Here is a 24,761-nt window from a genome sequence, read left to right on the forward strand (position 1 = left end):
GGCCTTTGGGAGAAGTACATTTTTTGTAGTTGTTTTGTGGTTTTTTGAAATGACTAGAAATATTTTTAGGGTCCTAGAAACTTCCAAGGTAAGTGTTTAGAAATTGTGCTTCCAGGAATCTGTCAGCACTTTGGTAAATATTATCTGAAGCATAAGCATAAACAAATTTGAACAGCAGGCTAGCTCACACAGAAATGATTTTATTCACTGGAATGTTTTCGCATGTGGTATATTTTATTTTTACTTTGGTTTCATTTATGATTAATAATTATGATTCCAAAGGCTTAAATCAGCCGGGCATGGTGGTTCACGCCTGTAATCTCAACACTTTGGGAGGCCAAGGTGGGCAGATCACTTAAGGTCAGGAGTTCAAGACAAGCCTGGCCAACAGGGTGAAATCCCATCTCTCCTAAAAATATAAAAATTAGTCGGGCGTGGTGGTGCGTGCCTGTAATCCCAGCTACTGAGGAGGCTCAGGCAGAAGAATTGCTTGAACCCAGAGGTGGAGGTTGCAGTGAGCCGAGATTGCACCAGTGTGCTCCAGCCTGGGTGACAGAGTGAGACTCCATCTCAAACAAACAAACAAACAAACAAAAAACAAAACCAAAAGTTGTTAAATAGTACAATTTTGTTGAATAATTGACACTTTGTACATTAATGCACATACTCAATATATATATTTTAACTTAATTTATACTTAAAATTGTATAAAATTATTTTAGTCAAAGAACCTAATGCAGCTTAGCCTTGATAGATAATTTCATTATATTTAATTACATGGCAGAATTTCTCATTACTCTTTAACCAAAAGGCTGCGGTAGAAATCACTGATGCTCATTTTTATTGGAAAGTAATTTGTCTAGATTTCCTGACAATTGGGTGATAACTTCAGCACCCCTTAGTCACTTTTCATTATGCAGATGAAATCTGACTCTTAACTTTCAAAAAAAAAAATCTTTCCATAATGTATTTTCAAGTAACACGAGTTTAATTAAAAACAACTTTCCCACAGGTTCATGTTTAATCTTGGTTTGAGTCTTGAATATAGAGTGAAGCAAAGTAAAACATTTTCTGCTTTGGGCAAATTTAGAGCTGCCCAAAGAGATAAAAACAAGTGGGGACCTCCCTCTAAGTCTTCCATTTCTCTTTCTCTCCCTCTCTCAACTGTGTTCCGAACACTTTCTCTAAAACACAGAGGCTAAGTTTTGACTGGCTGGAAAAACATCAGTTTGTTTCAGATTCTTCCTTTCTCCAGCTTCCATTTCAACTCCAAGTGTGGCCCAAAAGAAAAGATAGTCAGGAACTGCATAAGGATGTTTCAGTCAATGATAAACTGCCTATACCGCAGTGGTCCCATATGATTATAACACACGATTTTTACTGTACCTTCTAATGGTTAGATATGTTTTAGACATTGAAATATTTACCATTGTGCTACAGTTGCCTACAGTATTCGGTACAGTCACACGCTGTACAGGTTTGTAGCTAAACAAAAATAGGATATACCATACAACCTAGGTCTGTACTAGGCTATACCATGTAGGTTAGTGTAAGTACACTCTGTGACATTCACACAATGACAAAATTACCTTAGTATGGATTGATCAGAATGTATCCCTGGTGTTAATACATAACTGTATATGTCCTGTGTGTGTGTGTCACTGAAGAGATATGATTGTAACTTGACCATGAGGAATCAGAAAACTGAAAAGGTAAACAAATTATTGTATCCTGAAAGTCTCAAATGAGTGTTTTGTTTGTTTGTGTGCTTGTTTTTTGAGACAGAGTGTCTCTCTGTCACCCAGGCTGGAGTGCAGTGGTGTGATCTCGGCTCAATGCAACCTCTACCTCCCAGGTTCAAGCAATTCTCCTGCCTCAGCCTCCTGAGTAGCTGGGATTACAGGAACCCGCCACCACACCTGGCTAATTTTTGTATTTTTAGGAGAGACGGGGTTTCACCATGTTGGCCAGGCTTGTCTCAACCTCCTGACCTCAAGTGCTCTGCACACCTCAGCCTCCCAAAGTGCCGGGATTACAGGCGTGAGCCACTGAACCTGGTTCAAACGAGTTTTTTTTTTTTTTAAGTCCGATATTAAAACAAACAGAAGAAAACTAGAATGCCTTTTGTTCTCACACTTAATTAATAATCTAATAGCTATCAGAATAAAATTTCATAGATATTATTCATTTGGAAGAAAACAAAAAGCATTAAAAATTGAAATAAAAGGCTGGCCGTGGCAACTCACTCCTATAATCCCAGCACTTTGGGAGGCCGAGGTGGGCGGATCACTTGAGGACAGGATTTAGAGACCAGCTTGGCCAATGTGGTGAAACCCCGTCTCTAATAAAAATAATAATAAAAAAAAATAGCCGGGCGTAGTGACGAATGCTTATAATCCCAGTTAGTTGGGAGGCTGAGGCAGGAGAATCGCTTGAACCTGGGAGGCAGAGATTGCAGTGAGCCCAGATAGTGCCACTGCACTTCAGCCTGGGCGACAGAGGGAGACACTGTCTCAGAAAAATAAAAAATAAAAATAAAAACACCCTGGCCAGGCATGGTGGCTCACACCTGTAATCCCAGCACTTTGGGAGGCTAAGGCGTGCAAATCACAAGGTCAGGAGTTAGAAACAAGCTTGGCCAACATGGTAAAACCCCATCTCTACTAAAAATACAAACATTAGCTGGGCGTGGTGGCGGGCGCCTGTAGTCCCAGCTACTCGGGAGGCTGAGGCAGGAGAATCGCTCGAACCGGAAGGGCAGAGGTTGTAGTGAGCCGAGATAGTGCCACTGCACTCCAGTCTGGGTGACAGAGGGAGACTCTGTCTCAAAAAAAAAAAAAAAAAAAAACAGAAAGAAATAAAAATACCCTGTATTTTCTTCCTTGGCAAAATTGTCTGTAGGATTCACTCATCCATTTATTTAACTGATTTATTGAATTCCCATTACATTCCAAGCAGGTATTAACTGCTAAGGATTCAATGATGAATGACAAGGTATATAAGAGACCAGGTACATACAGCCTTAGTCTCTTTTTTCAAATTTATACTCTGAAATTCCGTTAAGAATGGCTTTACTGGCCGGGCGCAGTGGCTCACGCCTGTAATCCCAGAATTTCGGGAGGCAGAGGCAGGCAGATCACCTGAGGTCAGGAGTTCGAGACCAGCCTGACCAACATGGAGAAACTCCGTCTCTCCTAAAAATACAAAATTAGCTGGGTGTGGTGGTGCATGCCTGTAATACCAGCTTCTCTGGAGGCTGAGGCAGGAGAATTGCTTGAACCCACGAGGCGGAGGTTGTGGTGAGCCTAAATCTCGCCATTGCACTCCAGCCTGGGCAATAAGAGTGAAAGTCTATCTACATCAAAAAAAAAAAAAAAAAAGGATGCCTTTATTTTCATAAAGAAAACCATAAATTAATGTCATAAATATTATCTATGTTAGTAATTATCAGTTGCTTTAATCATGAAAGCGAAAGTGAAAAATAAACTGGTAAGTGAGCCAGGCTAAAATAATTCAATATAATATTTAAAGATTAGAAATATGGTGCATTTATTTTCTAAAGATCAGCTCCATCTTATCAAATTGGAACAGCATCTGAATTAAAATAACGTGACATTGTCATCAAAGCTCTGATTATTTCTGAAGCATGTGATAGGTATGACTGGACAAAAATTAATACATTAGAAAAGTGAAATAAGTAATAATATATATTTCCTTGATATGTTTAATGGAAGATGTTGAGAAAATAATTATAATAAAAATGTCTACATCCTTAAAGGCATGCTCACCCCTAACTCTCAGTTATGAACATCTAGATTAAATTTCATTAAAAGTCAATTATCCATATTAAACATTTGATCTAAATGTTGTGCTCCATTAGAATATATCAAAAGCTTACATTTTACTAAAAGAAAGGGACTATAACAAATGAGCATATAACTTTATAGCAAAGGTTATAATTTTTGAATGTTTGACTTTAGTTGTTAACATTTTTAAAGACATGTTCTAATCTTTTACGAAGCATTATAATTAAGCAAATTATTCAATTTTTTCATAGTTTCTGTTTTCAAACTGTGGCTTTGGTAAGCCAAGTTGGAAAACATCTTAGTTTTAATGACCCAAAAGGGGAGACTTTGATGTATAGATTCAAGTGCTTATCACATGGACCATGCTTTCATTTTACTAAAAATATCATAGGCTAAAACTTCACATAGGGAGAAATCACAGAGAATAAGAATCAAAGGAGTAATTAAAAATTGAGGTTTTTGGGAGGCTGAGGCAGAAGAATCGCTTGAACCTGGGAGGAGGAGGTTGCAGTGACCCGAGATTGTGCATTGCACTCCAGCCTGGGTGACAGAGAGAGACTCTGTCTCAAAAAAAAAAAAAAAAAAAAAAAAAATTGAAGTTTTACATATTTGAGACCTAATGACCAACTGTTTACTTTTGTCAACAGTAATTTTACTGCTAAGTAATTTAAGTAATTTTACTGCCAGTTTCAGTAGGAATACAATTTCCTTATGTAGATATTTAATATTTTATTCAATATTTTAATATATTAATACTTAGTAGAATATATGCTTCAATTTTGTGAGGATATGTGTTTATTTTTTTGTACAGTGTAAACTAAACAACACATAAAGAGAACACAGGTAACTAGATTAAGAACAATTATTTTCTGCTCTTTGTATTAAGAACACTCATTTTCTGTTCTGAGTCATTCAGCAGCATCAGCATCTCCTAAAAAATCTGTTAAAAATGCAAAGTTTGGGGCCTCACTTCAGAAGGACTGAATCAGAAACTCTGGGGGTGGCATACGGCAACCTGTGGTTTAACCAGCCCTCCAGGTGAATCTGATGCCCACTCAAGGAAGGGTGAGAACCACTGTTCTAATCTATAGTCTTCCAAGCGTGTGTGGGAAGATCAAAGAAAAATCGGGTCATGGGGCTTTGCGGAGAACAATCAAACAAATACATAAATCAAGGACTCTATAAGCATAATTTAATAAATAGACTGATGATTGTTTTTAACTTATTTTTCTATTTCCTCCTTAGTTTGTACATGCATTTAGAGATAATCTCAGCAATGTCAGCAAGCTTGGTGGCATAGTTCAAGCTGTGAAGGTTCAATAAATAGGTCGGTAAACATTGCAAATCAACACAGCTTTTGATGAAATGTCAAGCAAGACAGAGCTTAGCTATATTCGGCTCAGCTTTAACTCGTAAACCATTAACTGGCCTCTGTACTTCCAGGACAGTCTGATGAATAAAATACAGATATAAAATTTTAAAAAATATATAGAGATTAGTAAAAAAGCAATCTATAAGTGAGAAATGACAACCACTTAGTCCAGATCAAATGAGAGAGAAGACTTGGAAAAGGGTAACTTTTCTGACAAATCAAGTTATGGGAAAATTCGAGACCCAAATAGACTTTTGACTTCGGATTGTCTTTATTCCCCAGACATGTTTTTAATTTAATGAGGTGTATTTTATCCTAACTCTCTTAGCTCACCCCGCCAAAAAAAAGACCAGCTGTCTCCCTAATGATAGAGAAAATTTGTCCAAGTCAGAAGCTCTTTGGAATTTTAATAAAAGTAACATAATTTAGAAATATACTTCGAATATACAGATTGTATATACTGGCAACAGAATATATGCTAATTTAGAATTTTAGGATATTCTATAATTTAAAAAATAACCTGATAAATCACTACACCTTTTCACTTTATTTAGAAGCTAGCATTTAATAATAGGTGTTTAACCTCTAAAATCATTCTGAGATATTTTGAATAATTAGGCAGCCTGGAATTACTGTTTACAATTGGCTCAGGTTGCTTCCTAATAAGTTGTGCTTGTCTGAACATGTCTAAGTTACTAATCACAAGGATCCTTGTTATTTCCCTTTTCTTTGATTAAAAACTTCTTAAAAATGTGTATGGGTGTATGTGTGTGTGTGTGTGTGTGTGTGTGTGTGTGTATATTTATATGTACATATATGTATAAATAAGCCTATATATATAAAACACATGTTTTTCTATTGTTAATATAAAAATTCCCCTCATTAGTTTTTTAATGAGTTTACGAATGTAGTCTATGTCCTTAGAAATTTAATTTGAGGTAAAAATATTATCATTTATAGATTAGGGTCTGGATAATTTTTTTCTTTTCTTCATACTAGAAATAATTTTAGATACTGAAGACAAAGTTAATTAAAGTCACAACCCAAAAAGTAGAAAAAGGGTTCCTTCTCATTTTAGTGATTTGCATTATCCTATAGGTTATTGGTGTCAAACCCCTTTCTTCCCTTCCTCACAACAAAAGCCCCAATTTAACTTTTATAGAAAGGCATATGGAATAGGAGTCATCCAAATATATCCCACGGGTTGCAAATTGACCAAAAGAGTCACCTTTAGGGAAGCCTGCTTCTGAATGCTTGTGGAATTTATCATTATTCTGAATGGCTGTTGCATTTATCTGCAGCTTTTACTCACCAGATGAGACCTCAGACATTTCAAATTCTGCGGAGGCTGGCTACACCTTCATAGGAAAGCTTTTTGCTGATTTCCCTGTTGGTACTTTTCTCTTACACATTCTATGGGGTATGATAAACCTGGAGGTAGAGTCACAGCCAAGCACAGATAAAGCAGGCACATAATCTCTGACCAGCCTCACAAAAGCAGACAAACGCACAATCTTTTTGCACTTGTTTCTTCCACTCCAGTTGCCGTGAATAGTGAGGTGATCCTCACAGATTCAGCTTCACAGACAGCATTTTGCAAACACTCCCCTCTCACAGCAATGGTTTCTTCCCTCACTGGCTCAATCTACCTGATTACGTTCCCTTCTAATCAGTAACCTCAGTTCCTCTAGAAATAACTGTGTGTCATCGGCTTTATATAGGATTTATCTGAGTCTGAAGCATAAACTGGAAAGTAGAATTAGAGGAGCTGATTATTATGAAGACACCTGTATTTTTGTCTGATATTGACAGGAACTTGACAGTGCACTCATTTATGCAAACTGGTGTTAGTGGAAAAGAAGAAGCAGCACAGAAGGAAGCAAAAAGAAGAGGCTGGACCTATAAAGTTGTGCACCTGTGTGATGCTAGAAGAACAGAACTCTAAAAATGTCCGGTGCTGCTCAAAACACATTTGAACTTCCTATGAAAACCAACAGTGCTTGACATACAAATATCTTCCTCCAGATACACCTTTAAAAATATATTTTAAAATCTGAAACGATCTTAAACTCAATCTAAGCCACAATGCACAAGTTAATTCTCAAGGGAAATGAAGATTAAGAATGAAACTTCATCCATGTAAACCCTGTTTTTCTAAAAAAAAAAAAAAAGAAAAAAAAAGAATTAAAAGGAATAATCTGTATAACTTACTCAAATTTGCATTTGAAGTTAAACCTTGAATCCTGCTTCTTGAGAAAACAGAATTGTGTCAGGCTTCTGTAATGACTGTTTACCCAGAGCATAAGATTGAAGTGGATTTTCAGATTAAAAATAAAACTCTTAAGCATGTCAGTCCCCATCTGATCAAAGCCTATAAACTAAATTTTTCCAAGGGCTTCATTAACAATATACCCAAGTAGAGCTGCAGTTCTTGGTTTTCCTTAGAGTAAGTTGTTAAAATGATTGAAGTTCATGTAAAAGAAACCCAGAGTTATAGTTAGGGTTTGCTTTTTTTTTTTTTTTTTTTTTTTTTTTTTTTTTTTTTTTTGCTAGTGTCTGGCAAACAGTATGTGCTCAACACATGTTTATTTAATGCACCCAAAAGCATACAATATAAAGTGTCATTATCATTGCCAATAATATTTCTAAAAAGCCAAGTTCTATACTTATGTCAATTTTACATAAGCCACAATTTTACAAGGCTTCAAACAACAACAACAAAACCCAAATCTTGTTTTCTTTAATAGAAAATATTTGGCAATTATAAGCATGTACTGTGCTGGCAGTAAGTTAAAATGTGACTGATTTTTTTTTCTCCATTTCCTACTCTCAATTTTCAGATGTGGAAATTTCATTTGGAGAGAACAGGAGGTGTTGGTGGGAAAAATCTCATTAATCGTACCGTATTCCCTTGTCTACAAAGAGTACTGCATCCAAATTACAGAAGAACTAAAGAAACCTTGTAGCATGAGTATATAATTAGCAGTGCTGCTAAGTGAATGGAAATGGAGGTTGCCTAACTTAATTAACTGTAATCATTACTCATTGTCATACTGCTGAGAAAGATTAGTGGAGGGTATTTCTTCTGTGGTATTACTTTAGGCATCTCTCCTTCCCTCTTAAATGTGTAAACAACTACACTATAAAGAAAGAATTAGCATGCCCTTTGAATCAGATAGAAACTTTTCTGAACAAGTAAGTTCCATGTCTTAGCTCAAGGGGGGTAAAACAGGAATGATGAGAAAATATTTAGTTGGGCCAAAGTTCGAGAAATTAAGAAAAAAGTAGTTAATTGCAGAAGTTACTGGCTTGAGGAGGAAAAAAGGAACCCTATATATGAGTTTCTGTAAACAAATTAGCTCTTGGCCAGGGAAGAAATAAATAACAAATTAAGATCTAAAGGGGAAAATTAAGGACAACACAGTATAAATCTATAGTACTGTCTGAAGAAGTTGTTCACAATTGCACAACAATGCAAGATTCCACAATGCACCTTCAAGGACACTGTAGCTAAGGATTGCTTTCTGATGATTTATCCTTTTAGCAGAAGACACGTGCATCTGGGAATATTGGTTCTTTTGAATAAAAATCACCTCATACCTAAAAGGAACCTTTATAAATATCAGAAAAACAGGAATGTCTGTGATGACGATCATTGGTGGGGCTTGGCCTCATTAGCTCTGGGGTCACTAGTGTAAAAAAAAGATTCACAGGGACTCTCTTCTAATAGGGACTTCATTCATATATATATATAGATACACACACACACACACAATTAAGATAGAGTTTTGCTCTTGCTGCCCAGGTTGGAGTGCAATGGCATGATCTTGGCTCACTGCAACCTCTGCCTCCCGGGTTCAAGCGATTCTCCTGCCTCAGCCTCCGGAGCAGCTGGGATTACAGGCATGCGCCACCATGCCCGGCTAATTTCGTATTTTTAGTAGAGACGGGATTTCTCCATGTGGGTCAGGCTGGTCTCGAACTCCCGACCTCAGGTGATCCGCCTGCCTCGGCCTTCCAAAGTGCTGGGATTACAGGCGTGAGCCACCACCCCCAGCCGGGACTTCATATTTAATGAGGCTTTTCACTGTTCTAGGAATTTAACTGAGTTTCAGGTATTGCATTCAAGAATCTTCTCAGCAAACCTGCAATATTGGTCATATTAGTCCTTAAACTCATTTTACCGGTGAGGAGATTGGAACTCAGAGAGGTTTTGCAGTCATCCAACTAACTAGAAGTGCTTAAGAATCCAGCTCTACCTGATTCCCTAAACAAGTGTGTGTCAAGAGTTAATGGGCACACAAACCACCTGGGTGGCTTGGTAAACTATGGGTTCTGGTTCAGTAATTTTAGGTGGGAACTGAGATTCTGCATTTCCGATAAGCTCCCTGGTGCTGCTGTGGCTGCTACTCCTGGTGGTCTTCGGACAATACATCGGGTAGCGAGGCCCCTAGACTCGTGCTTCTCAAACTTCGCTGATATTAGAACCCCCTGAAGAACTTTTTTTTTTTTGAGACGGAGTCTCGCTCAGTCGCCCAGGCTGGAGTGCAGTGGCGTGATCTTGGCTCACTGCAAGCTCCGCCTCCCGGGTTCATGCCATTCTCCTGGCTCAGCCTCCCGAGTAGCTGGGACTACAGGCACCCGCTGCCATGCCCAGCTAATTTTTTGCATTTTTAGTAGAGACGGGGTTTCACCGTGTTAGCCAGGATGGTCTCGATCTCCTGACCTCGTGATCCGCCCGCCTCGGCCTCCCAAAGTGCTGGGATTACAGGCGTGAGCCACCGCGCCCGGCCTGAAGAACTTCTTTAAGAAGAAACCCAGTGCCCAAACTGCACTTCATATCAATGACATCAGAGTCTCTAGAAATGAGACTCAAGCAATTCTAATGAACAGCCAAGTTTGAGAATCTGTACCCATTGGCATGTTGTTCTCAAATTAGGTGCTCATCAGAATCAACTGAAGAGCTCATTATAAACACAGAGACCTACATTCGTTAAAGCGGTGATAAGACTTAGGCCTTTGCACATTTAGGTAAACCCCCAGGTGATTCTATTATCCAACAGTTTGAGAACCACTTCCTAGAATATGCTCTTTCAAATCAATCAGACCAAGCCCTAAAGACAACCTTACCATTCAGGCAAAAAAGTTGTGAGTAGGAGCTTGTTTTCACGCATGTCCTCAGGGTTCCTCGGTTTGATAAGATATCCTCCAAGCTAAAAATTCATGGGGCCCTCACACCACCACATCCCCCAGTTACAGACATTTATTTAAACCTCTGTTGTGAGTATCAGTGTACTCATTGTATACTTATACTGCGTGTGGTTTTTTTTATGCCTGTTGTTGCGCATTAAATCTATTACTTTGTCAGTACTTCAAGGAAAAGCATATCCATGTTGTAAGACATTTCATATATGCCCAGGGTAGCTGTATAATGAAAAGGAATTGATTTTGAAAAAGAACCTAATCTGAAATGAATAGACAAAATGATCCCTAAGCTCAGTAACCTAGTTCATAAATAATCCTCAACTCCTCTTCAAGGGCTTGTGAAGATGAGGGTCATTTTGAGAAGTGACACATTTTGGCTTCAGGGGAGTTTTAGCATAACTGCTGTCAGATTGTATCTTCTTAAACATTTTTGTTGGCAGTGAAGGGAAGATGTTAGATCATGTTAGAAATGTAATTAATGGGGTCAAAATTTTACTTCCTTACAGCTCCTAAGAGCACATACTTACAGGAAACTCTTTTGGATAACTCCCTTAATATCAGTTAGGATTGTCCAACTATTCCTTTAAATGAGCACGACTGGGGCCACTCCTTATGGCTCTGGGCATTGCACCTTGCACAAAGGTGCTTGAGTATCATACCCACATTCCCCCCAGCCATCCATGTGATCCTCGAATAAAGCAGAGTCATATTGAAAAAAAAAGTGTGCTTTCTTTCAACATTGACTGTTCTGTGGATTTGGGAAGTGGGGAGGATGCCTCTTTAATTTTCAAAGAGTACCATATAAGCGAGTAGCAGTCCTGCGGACAACAAAGTATAATAAAAAAGTTTGGGATTTCAGTTGGAAGGCATTGGGAACTAATTTTATGACCTAGGACAAGATATTTAAACTTTTAGCATCACCAGGCCTTCCATTTATAAAATAGCGTGGCAACATGCCATAGACAGTCAACACTCAGGCTCTGGAGTCAAAGAAGTTTAACCAGGGCTTGAATTCCAGTTCTCCTATGTACTAGCTGCATAATCTTGGCATGTTATATTATTTACATCACATTTCATTATCTGTAAAATGGGGATAATATTAATTCCAGCCTCCTGAGGCTATTGTTAGATTCCACTACAAGGTGCTTAACACAGTTCCAGATACAGAGTTAGTGCTAAATAAATAGTAGCTACTATTTATCAACAACAATAATAAGATGATAATCACTCACATTTCCCAAGGCTTTGGAGGAAATTAAATCAAATGATGCATACAAAATAAGCCTTTGAAGTGAAAAACACCATAATGATGTTGAAGATGGGTTTTCTTCCTTTTAGTAATATGTTTGCCATATCTTTTGATTTTAAAGAAATAGTAGTGGTTAAAAAAAAAAAGCAAGCAGTAGGGCCACCAAAGATCTGTCTACAATAATTGTTCTGAGGGGTTAGGTTCCTGTTGAGAGTTGGAGCCAAACCTAGCACCTATAGTACAAACCTAAATATACAATACATCAGGAAACAACGTAGACTTCGAATGTACAGATTTAAAACTAGAACTTCAATAACCTGGTGACGTGCTGAATAAATTGGAAGTAATTCCATTACATCTTGTCTCTAGAGTTATTATTCCCAATAATCACAATTTTTTTAAATGACCATCTTGAAAATTGTGTTTCCTGGAGTCACCTCCAAGTAGCAGTAAGCTACCCATCTCCTATTACAAAAAGAAAAATGAGACCACCTTGTAAACACATTACCCAATAAAGTACCTTAAAGTGCAAGCAGGGAGGCATTATTGCTCAATGGAAGTCAATTTAAAATAAGAGGTTACAGAGCTTTCTCAATAAGAGTAAAGGATCCCAGCCATAATTGTTCTGCAGTAATTTTGGAAAGGTATACTTTTATTCAAACTGTGCTATGATTTTGGCTTCTCTCCTAGGGAGGAACTTCTATTTCAGTAACTGAGTGCATGAAAAGCCCAATTCTTTGCAGCTCTTCAGCCAGCAGCATTTTTTTCAGTTTCTACAATCACATCACTGTGTTGAGTGTGTGTCTGTTTACTTAAGATTTTAAGCACAATTCTTCATGGTCCATTTATTTTTGAATATTGTTCTTTTATTTTGATTGCATATCTTTCCCGTAGGGTTACAGCAAGTTTGAAGAAAAATCAGACAATAAAATACTCACTCAATATCATAGGGGTATTTGCTTTCAAACGTCAAACAGAATGAAAATCTATCAGGTTGGTTATTTGAGATGATTAGTGTTAATTTTTGCACCTGATGACCAAAAATCATTTTAGAATTCGATATAAGGAATTTTGCACAGAAATCTTACACCATGGAATGTCTCTAAGTGTTAAGTTTTATATAAACATGAACATCTGGAAGAACTTGAGCCAACTTGGGAGCTATTATTTTACCCAGCCTCCTTCATCAAACAGAGCTCAGAACTCCCCTCCGTGAGCTTTAAGCTTTTCTCAATGAACTGAGTAATGGAATCTTGAGGGACACCTTGAAATCCAGCAGTAGAAGCAAAAACCTTCCCCACCGATAAGCAAAAGAATATTTCTGGCAACAAAACCCATCAACTATAGTAGGTATATATCTAACTCAGTCAGCCTTCAATTAAATGCAAGTCAGTAACCCCTGAAGGCAACAACAAGGGCTTAGAGTAAAATAAAAAAGTCCACAGACATACTGCAGAAGATCCAGTCTCAGAGAATGATCTGCTTAACACTTGGCCCTGAGATTTTTTGAAAATGTCCTGGAACATTCAAAACCTCGCAGTGACCACAGTTAAAAATAATGTATTATAGGTTTCAAAATTGCTAATCGATTTTTAATGTTCTCACTACAAAAAATAAGTTGGTGAGGTGATAGATATGTTAATCAGCTCGATTGACTCTTTGTACAGCATACACGTAGATCAAAAACATCACGTTGTACCCGGTAAATATGTACAACTATTATTTGTCAGTTAAAAATAAATAAATAATTTTTTAAAAAACTTCAGTACTTCCAAGACTTGGGAGCAACTATGTGGTAAGCCCATTAATTTATAACTGGGACTGTAAACCAACAGAACGAATTCTTCCACTTAAAATCATCATTTGATTAATGGCATACCCATACATTACATCTCCTACACAAGAACAACATATAATGTATGGTATTTATTATCGCAAAATTTCTAGAAATGATAAAATAAGTCAATTTCTGTAGGTATAGTCCTGGTCTAAATCCCCATGTGTCTATAATGCTGTCACGTATATCTTCTTAAAACACTAGTTTCTTCAAATCACCTACCCTCATTCTTATAAACCTAACTCTTGATAAGATAGTTTCTATCCACTGTCCAAACTTCATCATCTGCCTTTCATTTCTCAACACACTAAGCTGGCTTCTACTGAAACGCACTATTCTACAGGGTTGGCTCTCCATTAGATTATAAGATATTTAAGAATAGAAAGACTGGCTTTTTTACAGCTTTCCAGTCCCTAGTGCTTCCTAGCACTATTCCTGGAACATAGTTACCACAAAGCAAACATCTACTTCATGTTTCACATTGATATATACCCCACTAATGTCCAACACATGTTATTTAAACAAATACTAGTCTCTAAATACTTGTACATCTGTTTAAAAATTTTATAAAATATACTAAATCATTTCTATTGTGGAAAATTAGAAGCAAACTAAATATTCATGAAATAGAAATGAAAACAATTCTGGTACATCCTATTAATATATTTATAGGCAGACAATAAAAAAATCATATTCTTACGGAATATTTAACTAGGTTGGAAAACCATATGATATATTAAGTGAATTAAGCAGCTTCCAAAACTATGTGTATGCTAAAATACTAAAATATATTATTCTTAGTGGTTAAAAACCTAGGCTCTGGGGCCTGAATGCATGGTTTAGAATTCCGGCTCCATTTTATAATGGCATTGTGAACCTGAACAAGTTAATGCATCTCGTTATTGCACCAATTTTCTCATTTTTAAAATGGTCTAATAACAGTACTTATATCACAAAATTATTCTCAGGTATAAAGCGATAATATTTAACATATAAGATAATTGAAACATGGGTACATACCAAGTGCTAGTAAATATTAGCTATCATTATATAGTTCTCAATAGGAAGGTCTATGCCAAACAAGTAACACTGGTTATTCCTGAATAGCAAAATTATAGGTAACTGTTACCTTCATTGTGTTTTTCTGTATTCTACTTTTGGCAGTGAGTGTATATTATTTTGTATTATAAAAAATCAGGCTGGGCTTGGTGGCTCATGCCTGTAATCCCAGCACTTTGGAAGGCCAAGGCCAGAGGATTGGTTGAGCCCAGAAGTTCAAGACCAGCCGGAGCAACGTAGTGAGACCCTGTCTCTACAAATAATTTTTTAAAAAAATCCGCCAGGGATGGTGGCACGCACCTGTGGTCTAGGAGGGCAAGGCTGCAGTGAGCTGTGATTAATGCACTTCAGCCTGGGTGGCAGAGTGAAACCCTGTCTCCAAAAAAAAAAAAAAAAAAAAAAAAAAAAAAAAAAAAAAACCAAAAACACAAAAACAAAAACAAAAAAAGCCAGATTCCTCTTAAAATATGCAAAAATATTTACTGAACATTACATTGGTAAGATGCATACATTGTTAATGGAACAATGCTGGGATACTAGATCGAAGAAGTATTGTCATCACAAGTAGCAAGCTGCCTGTAAAATAGTAGACATTGCTCTCCAAAAATTCTGTATTTCATTAGTGCTATGGGCTGAATATTTTTGTCCCTCCAAAATCCATATGCAGAAACATAAACCCCAATGCCACAGTATTAAGAGGTAGGGTTTTTAAGAAGGTTATTAGGTCATATAAGCAGAGCCCTTATGAATGGGATTAGTGCCCTTATAAAAGAGGCCAAGGGAACTTGTTTGCCCTTCCATTATGTGAGGGTAAAGGAAGAAGGCACCATCTGTGAAGCAGTCAGAACCCTCAGCAGACACTGAATCTGCCAACATTTTGATCTTGGATTTCCTGGGCTGCAGAAACAGTTCTGCAGCAATAAATCTTCGTTGTTTATAAATTACACAGTCTATGATATATTTATTATAGCAGCCCAAATGAACTAAGACAATTAGGAATAAGAAGTACCAAGAATTACCATCATTATATATGATGAGGTTAAAAATTATAGAAAAGATATTTCTACAGAGGTATTTTTAAGTGGTACAAGTTTAATATATATAAATATACAAGTTTAGTATATATTTTACATACTCAAGTTTAAAAACTATATATATATATATATATAAAATGTATCACATAAAAATACCTCTGTAGAAATATCTTTTCTATAGTTTTTAACCTCATCATTTATTGGAATTTGTTATGGAGGGAGATCGTCCCCTGCTCCCTTAAAGTTCATAGAAATAGGTCAGTGCCATCTTTCGGGGCTCTCCCAAGACTATTACAATAAAACGGGGTATAGCAAGATAAATAAAACACACTTAGGTAAGGCGTGCTAGGATTTCCAACCACTTTAACTTGGCATGAGGACTATTAGTCTAACAGAATGAGGTACTGAGAACACATCATCAGAAGCACTTAAGCATAAATGTTCTCTTTTTATAGGGATGGGGGGAGGATAACAGGGGAGAAATGAGTAAAAATGAGGTTTCAGCTTCTAGTTTCACTAGGAACAGACAAGTTAAAAGGTGAAATGTGAGATAATAGAAAGTTTGATGTAATTTAGTAGCACTGCAACCATCAATTATTATTTTAACATTTTTGGTAAAGCTTCCTTTTACATCCAAGAGGCCCAAGTGAAATCACTGTGTTCTTACATTTACCCATATCATTTCTTTTTTTATTTTTATGAGCTCCTTCTTTTGCTGAATAAATAACTATTTCAGCACACAAAAAATTGTGCCTTAGACGTCTTTCTAACAGTGCCTGTATACCGTAAGTGCTCAACAATTGCTTGATGAGTAACATGCATTCAGCAAGTGAGACAAAAAAGAAATTACCCATTTTTGGAATGAACTAAGAGAGACAGAGAACTGAAAAAGTATAGACATGAGGAAGAATAAAAATAATGAAGGAACAGAAGTTGATGTCAGTGTGAGTAAATATAATTCCTACATATTAATGAATGTGATATGTTACATTCATATTAAAAGTTTATTAACAAAACATCACCACAATGAATATAGTTGAGATTTCCCTTGCTATGTGATAGGTACTGGTCTAAGCGATTTTTATTTGCTAATTTTCTCGTCTCAGCAATCCTATGAGGTAGGTGCTATTATTAACTCTATTTTTCAGATGAAGAAACTAAGGAAAAAAGAGAGTCGGTGTATAAAAAAGACAGTATAAAAAGGTGTATAAAAAGAGAGTCCTACAGTATAGTACTGAGAGAAAATGAAAGAGTTGGATTTCTTTCCAACCCAGAAAGTTTGGCTTGGAGTCTGTCCTTTTAACCAAAATATTCTTAAACATCTGTCTATATTGTCTCCATTTATATATGCATTAGCTGAACAATTTTTAATGTCCCTTGAGTTAGAGAAATACTACTATTACCTATTAGACAGGGAGAAACATCAGACATAAATGACTTGGCCTGATCATTCAGCTTTTATATCGGCAGCAAAGCCTTTCTTTGGCATTACTTAATTCATATTCTCACAGTAACAGCATTCTCCTATCCTTAATTCTCAGTGCTTTAGGCTATTTCCCAGGAACAGGCTATATAACTGGAAGAGATATAAGTACAATTTGCCAGCATTAGTAATAGGGACATTGTTCCTTGCATTTGCTACTTCTCTCTGTATCTGTCTACTTTTATTTTTTTTCTTATTCCCAAACACTCTATCTCCATTGTGCTGAGTTTTTGAAGATATTCATCTATCTTGATTTTCCTTACTTTTTTTCTTTTTGCCTTGGAATAATGTTTCCTTTTCTTCTCAACCTGGAATAGATTATTGTCATTTCAAGGCCTCCCTTGTGAGCACTTTTTTCTCCTTTTTATTGCCATTCTTCAGTATTTTTACTGGTACTCATAACAGTTCTCCTTTTCTTGCTGGCTTCTGGCGTGGGTTTGTTGCTATTTCTTGTTCTTTGATGTTTCCCACATCTGATTGTTCCTTCTCACCCCTGCTTTCTGCCACGTTTACCTCTTTGCTATTATTTGTTTCCTATTTTGAAGGTTGACAACTAAGGGGACAGTATCATTCCTCAATGTGTTTCTCCAGCTTACTCATGAAACCAGCAGCAGCCTCCTTCACACATAAAATATCTAGTCCAGGAGGGCAAAGTGACTCACGTCTGTAATCCCAGCACTCCGAGAGGCCGAGATGGGCGGATCACTTGAGGCCCGGAGTTTGAGACCAAACCAGGCAACAAAAGGAGACCCCCATTTCTACAAAAATTAGCCAGATGTGGTGGCGCAATTGTAATCCTAGCTACTGGGGAAGCTGAGGTGGGAGGATCGCTTGAATACAGGAGTTCCAGGCTGCAGTGAGTTACGATGGCGCCACTGAAGCCTGGGAGACAGAGCAAGACCCCTGTTATAGTTTGAATATTTGTCCCTGCCGTAATTTCATATTGAAATGTAATCACTAATGTTTGTTTGTTTGTTTGTTTTTGAGACGGAATTTCACTCTTGTCATCCAGGCTGGAGTGCAGTGGAGCGATCTCAGCTCACTGCAACATCTGTCTCCTGAGTAGCTGAGATTACAGGCACCAGCCATCACGCCCGGTTAAGTTATTCCCAGTGTTGAAGGTGGGGCCTGGTGGGAGGTGATTGGATCACGGGGCTGGATTTCTCATGAGTGGTTTAGCACCATCCCCTTGGTGCTGTCTTCAGATGGTGAGTGTATTCTCATGAGATACGGTTGCTTAAAAGTGTTTGACACCTCCCACTCCCTCTCTCATGTTCCTGATCTGGCCATGTGACATGCCTGCTCCTCCTTCGCTTCCACCATGATTTTGAGCTTCCCGAGGCTTTCCCAGAAGCCGAGAAGATGCCAGCATTATGCTTCCTGTACAGCCTATGGAATCTTGAGCCAATTGCTCTCTTCTTTAAAAATTACCCCACCTCCGGTATTTCTTTATGGCAGTGTGAGAATTAACTAATACAGCCACATCGCTAAAAAAAAAAAAAAAAAAAAAAAAAAAAAAAAAAAAAAAAAAAGGTCTACTCAAAGTTGGAAAGTGAACATTAGGGAAGCACATGCTTTGTATAAATATAAACCTTTGGACTCCCAGCTTCTTCCTTTGCCTATCAGCTTTAAGGGATAGTAGTTCTGTTTGACTTTTGAAAGGACAGAACAAGATCCTTATATATCACATTTCCGCTATCAGTAGTTAAGAGCTTTTGCTATAAATTGAAAGTATCATGGACACATTCCTTGGTTAGCAGTCACTGCATGTCATTAATTAGGTCTTGGAATGATGTTCTGAAATGCTGTTTAATTTCTATGAATTTCAAGTGGGATTACCCAGCAAGTACATTGCCAGTATATGTAGTAAGTAGGTAGTTTTCTTTTAACATTATGAATGTTATTCTCAAAATTTTAGGTTGTTTTTATAAGGGACAGTGTACAGTTTGGGCTTTTGTGCTAATTGGAGGTTGACAAGGGAAAAAGGGATAGTTTTCCAGCATGCTTTCTAGGTTTTTCTAAATAGTACAAAGATGTTCAGGAGGAAGAAAATATTGCTATTTTAAATGGAATATTTTCCATGCTAACTTAAGCATATCTCAGGATTCAAGCAGACATTTGGATATTTTCCTCATCTCAGACAATAACTACTATGATCTTGAACAAATCTCTCCATTTTCTGATTCTCAGTTTTCTCATCTACAAAATAAGGGAATTGAAATAAATAATTTTGTTTCCATTTAGCTTTAGCACTCTATGACTTTTATCCATTTACTTATACAACACTGCTCCTGAGAAACATACGTTTATACAATTATAGGGATAAACACCCAGGACTTCATTTAATAGATTTTCCTAATACCACTACTGTACTGTACTGGTAACAGACACTTTCCCCTGTATAAGCAAGTTATCCTGCAGATGTTAATGGAGTGACCACAAAAGGCCAACAGAAATTAAAGAAACTTGGCAAAAATAAACAAACAAAAAACTAGCCGTGGCATACAGATTAAGTATATTTACACCAAGTTATGATTTTTTAGTGATTTCCCCATTTAAAGTTACTGATATATATGTGTGTGTGTATATATATATATATACACACACACATATATATACAAAATCATCAGTACGTTTTCCCCTAGATAATAATTGTTAAGTATCATTCAATAATTGTTACATGCTGTATACTTTTTTTTTTTTTTTTGAGACGAAGTCTTGCTCTGTCGCCCAGGCTGGAGTGCAGTGGCACAATCTCAGCTCACTGCAAGCTCCGCCTTCCGGGTTCACGCCTTTCTCCTGCCTCAGCCTCCTGAGTAGCTGGGACTACAGGCGCCTGCCACCACGCCCGGCTAATTTTTTGTATTTTTAGTGGAGACGGGGTTTCACTGTGTTGGCCAGGATGGTCTCGATCTCCTGACCTCGTGATCCACCTGCCTCCGCCTCCCAAAGTGCTGGGATTACAGGCGTGAGCCACCGCGCCTGGCCTACATGCTGTATACATTTTAAGCGATATAGATCTACTCAACAAACCTAAAATGTAAGTAGTTATTTTCCTAATTTCCAAAATTAAGAGAGGCAGAAAGAGGTTAAGCAACTCACCTAAGGTCACAGTCATTAAATAGCAGCATCGAGATTAGAACTCAGCAATCAGCCTGGCTCCAGAATCCATGCATCTGATAACTGCTTCTTATAATATGGTTGTATTCATCCATTTTCTTGTTTATCTATTGTGAGGTTGCCAGTATGATTTCTTAAAAGGCCTGTTGGAGTCAGGAATATGTCCCTAGGTCACAGAGCTCAGCAAATTTTAGTAGCCTAAAACTTGACTCAATTCTCCTGAGCAGTATTCTCAGTGTGACCTCGCTACTGGTCAAAAGTTTTAAACGAGCAGTTACATATTTTTTGCTGCTCTCACTAATACATGTCTTGCTATGTATGACCAAAGGAGTTGACTTGTGCACTCAAAATGCAAAAAAAGTACTATAAATATAGAGTAGAAATGGAAATTGGCCATATAATATGACAATTTAAAAATTTTAAATATCTGATTTTCACAAGTCATAAAGAGCCTCAATGATATTCAGTATGATTGGAGAGTTTGAATTGTCAAAACTTTATTAAGGAGACTAGTTAGAAACTCAGCAGAGTTTTCATGGATTGCATGACACTACTCTCATTTTCTTTGCAGTCGTCATGCAAGTAAAATTTTATAGGTTCAACACACTCCACATACACCTAATTGCTCTCTGGGGTAGTAAAACAACCAAGCAGTGAATCCACAAAACCAGTTCAGTGAGTTTCATTTAAACCATGCATACACTACCAAAAAGTGACTAGCCATGAAAACACAATTCTTAATGATCCCAATACTATGACAGTACCTAAAATTTCTTGTGTGTATAAATTTGCATACACATGTCCACACATTTTATAGCAAGAACACAAACATTTCAAACTGAAATGCCTAAGTAATCCTTAAAGATAGCTTTTGTCAAGCTAAAATCTGGTCAGAAAATGAAAGTTAGGGCTTTTATTTTATTTTTTGAGATGGAGTTTCACTCTTGTTGCCCAGGCTGGAGCGCAATGGCACAGTCTCAGCTCGCTGCAACCTCCGCCTCCCAGCTTCAAGCAATTCTCCTGACTTGGCCTCCCAAGTAGCTGGGATTACAGGGATGTACCACCACACCCAGCTAATTTTGCATTTTTAGTAGAGAAAGGGTTTCACTATGTTGGGGTCTGGAACTCCTGACCTCAGGTGATCCACCCGCCTTGGCCTCCCAAATTACTAGGATTATAGGCGTGAGCCACTGTGCCCAGCAAGGCTTTTAAATTGGTGAAAATGCCAACCATTCAATTTTTACTTTGAATAATCAAAACTGAAGTGATTTAAATAGTGACTCATCATCCAGTGTAACCTAGCACAGCAATAGAGATTTTATGTGAAACATACCAAAGGAAAGGTTTGGGGTTTTTAATTGTATAATTGACTAATTCTTGGGCACCTCCTTCCCTCAATCAAAGATACATCGTAGTTCACAGCCTCCTCCAAATAAATGAAAGTGACAGGCTCTGTATTTCTTAATTTGACACCTTTCAAAGATAAGGTTAATGGAATTAAGTTAACCACAAAGATTATTGTAAATTAAATGTTATATCCTTAGATGTCTGAGTTAATTTAATGCATTTCAGTAAAGATGAGGTTAGGAAACATAAAAAGGAAAATTTATGGGACTAATTTAAATGGTATCTTTCCACATCTCTTGTGCATGCTAAAGCATAGCCTTTTATGTCGTCAACTCACAAATATTGTTGCAGGGAAGAGATAGACATCCCAAGTTGTCTTAAGAATGTGGAGTCAAATGTTCAATATGATTTTAGGAACAGCCATATGAAATGAAATAGTCATTTCCAAGTAATTCAGCTATGAAATATTGTTAAATATCAATAGAGGGAGGGTACACAAATAGAAGTTAATCACAAGTAAAATAATCTAACAGTGATTATTTTTATTATCATAATCATCAAGGTTAGATTTACAGAGTAAAACAAATGGTTTTCTATGTTTGTTTAGTGAGCATTTTCACAGCTATATGTATTTTAATTTTTCTCTAAGTTTTTATATATATTAACTAGAACATAATACAAACTTCATTTTGGTATTAGAATTACATTTTTAAAATCATTAACACTATAATTTTTACAAGGAGAAAGGTAATGATCGTGATGATTATTATATTATTATCAATATTGGTTATCACGGAAACTGTGTTTAATACTTTTCTCATGGCAACTTACGAAGTCTTTATTATAATCATTTTATTTATAATGCAATTGAGTCTTAGAAAAGTTAAATAGATAGTATAAGGTCATCCTTCTAGAAAATGAGTGACAAATTTAAACTTAGATTATTTTTAAGCTCATTCTTTTGACTGTAGCATTATATTATGTTCCTGTAGTTACAGAATAATATAACACATAGAAATCATTTTATTCCCTTATTTCAGGTAGCGGGCTGATGATAACCTTGGCAATAAAAAAAAACCCAAAACCTATTGTCACAGTTCTTATTGTTGATGGTTTTAATAAAAGAAAAAAATGTCTTTGATGTTTTCCCTTTATGTGGCATCTGGTGTTTGCCTATATCCATGATCTATATACAGCCTCTTTGAAAATTAACCAAATGATATTAATAGACAGTTTATTTTATGTAGCGTTAACTCCTCCTAACTTTGTACACATTTCCCTGCATAATGTGAAGAATAAGAACAGATGAAATCAACACCAATAATACAGGAAAAAAATACAGTTTTTTTTTAAACCAAGCAAGAAAACGTAATCTGATGCCAAAACAAATAAATATGAAGACCAGAGAAAAGTCTGATATCCAGAGATTGGAATCTAAAGTAAATGATGAAGATATTAGCAATCTGTTTTCTGTTAAATGAATTCATCTTTGTTACCTTTGCACACAGCATACATTCAAAAAATTAGAAAAAATCAAGTTTCAATTGTGGTTTGCTTTATTGGCAGTAATGTGAAGGATCAAGTACTCAAATAATTTAAGCAAATTTTAGAAATAAGAGGTTGTCTAATCAAAACACAACCTAGAAAAACAAATATTGCATGTTCTCACTCATATGTGGGAGCTAAAAAATTGATCTCATGGAAGTAGAAAGTAGAATGATAGTTACCAGAGGCTGGGAACAGTAGTGGGGAGGGGGTGATAAAGAGGGGCTTGTTTAATGAGTATAAAAATACAGTTAGCTAGTAGGAATAAAATCTAGTGTTCTGTACCACAATAGGGTGATTATAGTTAACAATAATTTATTGTTTGTTTCAAATTGCCTGGAGGAGTAGACTTGGAATGTTCCCAACACAAATAAATGAAAAATGTTTGAGGTAATGAATATTCCAATTATCCTGATTTGATTATTACAGATTGTATGCCTGTATCAAAATATCACACGTATTTCATAAATATGTACAACTGTTATGAACTCATAATAATTAAAAAGAAAGGAAAACAAAACATATCATAGAGGATGACGTAGCTTGATTGATGATTCATAGTGTATGCAACTAAGATGATTGGAGAGCGTAGACCTTAGTCCATGAAAGGAAAATCAGAGTTTTCACAGAGAGCAAAAGTGTGATTCTATCCTATCTTTGGATTTCTCTCCAGCCACAGATGCACACACTCGCTACCTTTGCATACCTTACTCCACCATCTAAGAAGTTCCCTTTTATTTCAATACCACTGGAAAATCCACCATTTCTTTCATCATAGATTAAGAAAGAGTGGGTTTTTCTGAAGTTCCAACTACCATTGTTAATGCTTTGAACCTCTTGTCTATTTTCCAAGTTTATGATTGTGTCAGCTCATATGTAACAAACTCTTCCAAGTTGAAACATGTTCACTGAGGTTCTTTTTTTCCCTAAGACCTGTATAGAATAGCTATATATTGAGGAGTTAATAGAATAGTAATATTTTTACATATACCAACCGTGGGTGAGATACTATACTAAGGTGTTATTCATGTATTTTTGTAACTTTTGTAACTTCAAAATAATCCTCCATGTTAGTTATTTATTTCATATATGAGAAAACATGGAAAGGCTCCTTCCAGGCTATCTTGCTAACTATAACCCTAGCATTTCTAACATAAAATATAAGCAATTCGGTGTCTTTGCACTGGCTATTCTTTCCTTCTGGAAGGTTCTTCCTCAGTCTTTACATGACTGGTTCCTTCTAGACAGTCATATCTCAGCTGACATGCCTCTTCAGCAAAGTTTCTCTTTACCACTGAAGCTAGAATAATTACCAAATCACTCACTATCTCAACTCAGTTTGTTCTCAGTGTAACACTTTTATCTGATATGTTTCTTGTTTATTTATCAAAAGAGACATAATTTCTTTTTCAGAAATGTAGGCTCTGTGGGAGATCCAATTACAACTCAACAATAGATAAGTCACTTCCATCATGGAAGTTCTGAGTTTCATCATCTATAAAGTAGGATAATATTTATCAGATATGGTTGTTATCATATAATGTATTTATATATGTATATGTGTGTGTGTATATATATATATATATAAAAACAGTAATGTCCAGTAGAAAGTATGCTGAACAATTAGTGTGCTGCAAACAAAGTTGTTAAATGCACTATTCCAAAATATACTGGTCTCTCATCCTTCTCATTTTATTTTTTTAA

The 24,761-nt window shown here is 36.5% G+C and overlaps 1 protein-coding gene across 13 annotated transcripts in view; it reads right to left on the reverse strand.

The window, feature by feature from the left end:
- DMD (dystrophin) overlaps positions 1-24,761 on the reverse strand; it is a 2,269,491-nt gene that overhangs the window by 2,048,318 nt on the left and 196,412 nt on the right. The window contains exon 1 of one of the 13 annotated variants that reach the window (XM_050777139.1): positions 6,491-8,916. The exons of the other annotated variants lie outside the window; for them this stretch is intronic. Within the exon in view, the coding sequence (XP_050633096.1) occupies positions 6,491-6,509 (19 nt within the window). The 5' untranslated portion in view covers positions 6,510-8,916. Of the gene's footprint in view, positions 1-6,490; positions 8,917-24,761 lie in introns of those variants that run through there. 13 annotated transcript variants of the gene reach the window in all.

The sequence above is a fragment of the Macaca thibetana genome, chromosome X (assembly GCF_024542745.1).
Source record: "Macaca thibetana thibetana isolate TM-01 chromosome X, ASM2454274v1, whole genome shotgun sequence".
NCBI lineage: Eukaryota > Metazoa > Chordata > Mammalia > Primates > Cercopithecidae > Macaca > Macaca thibetana.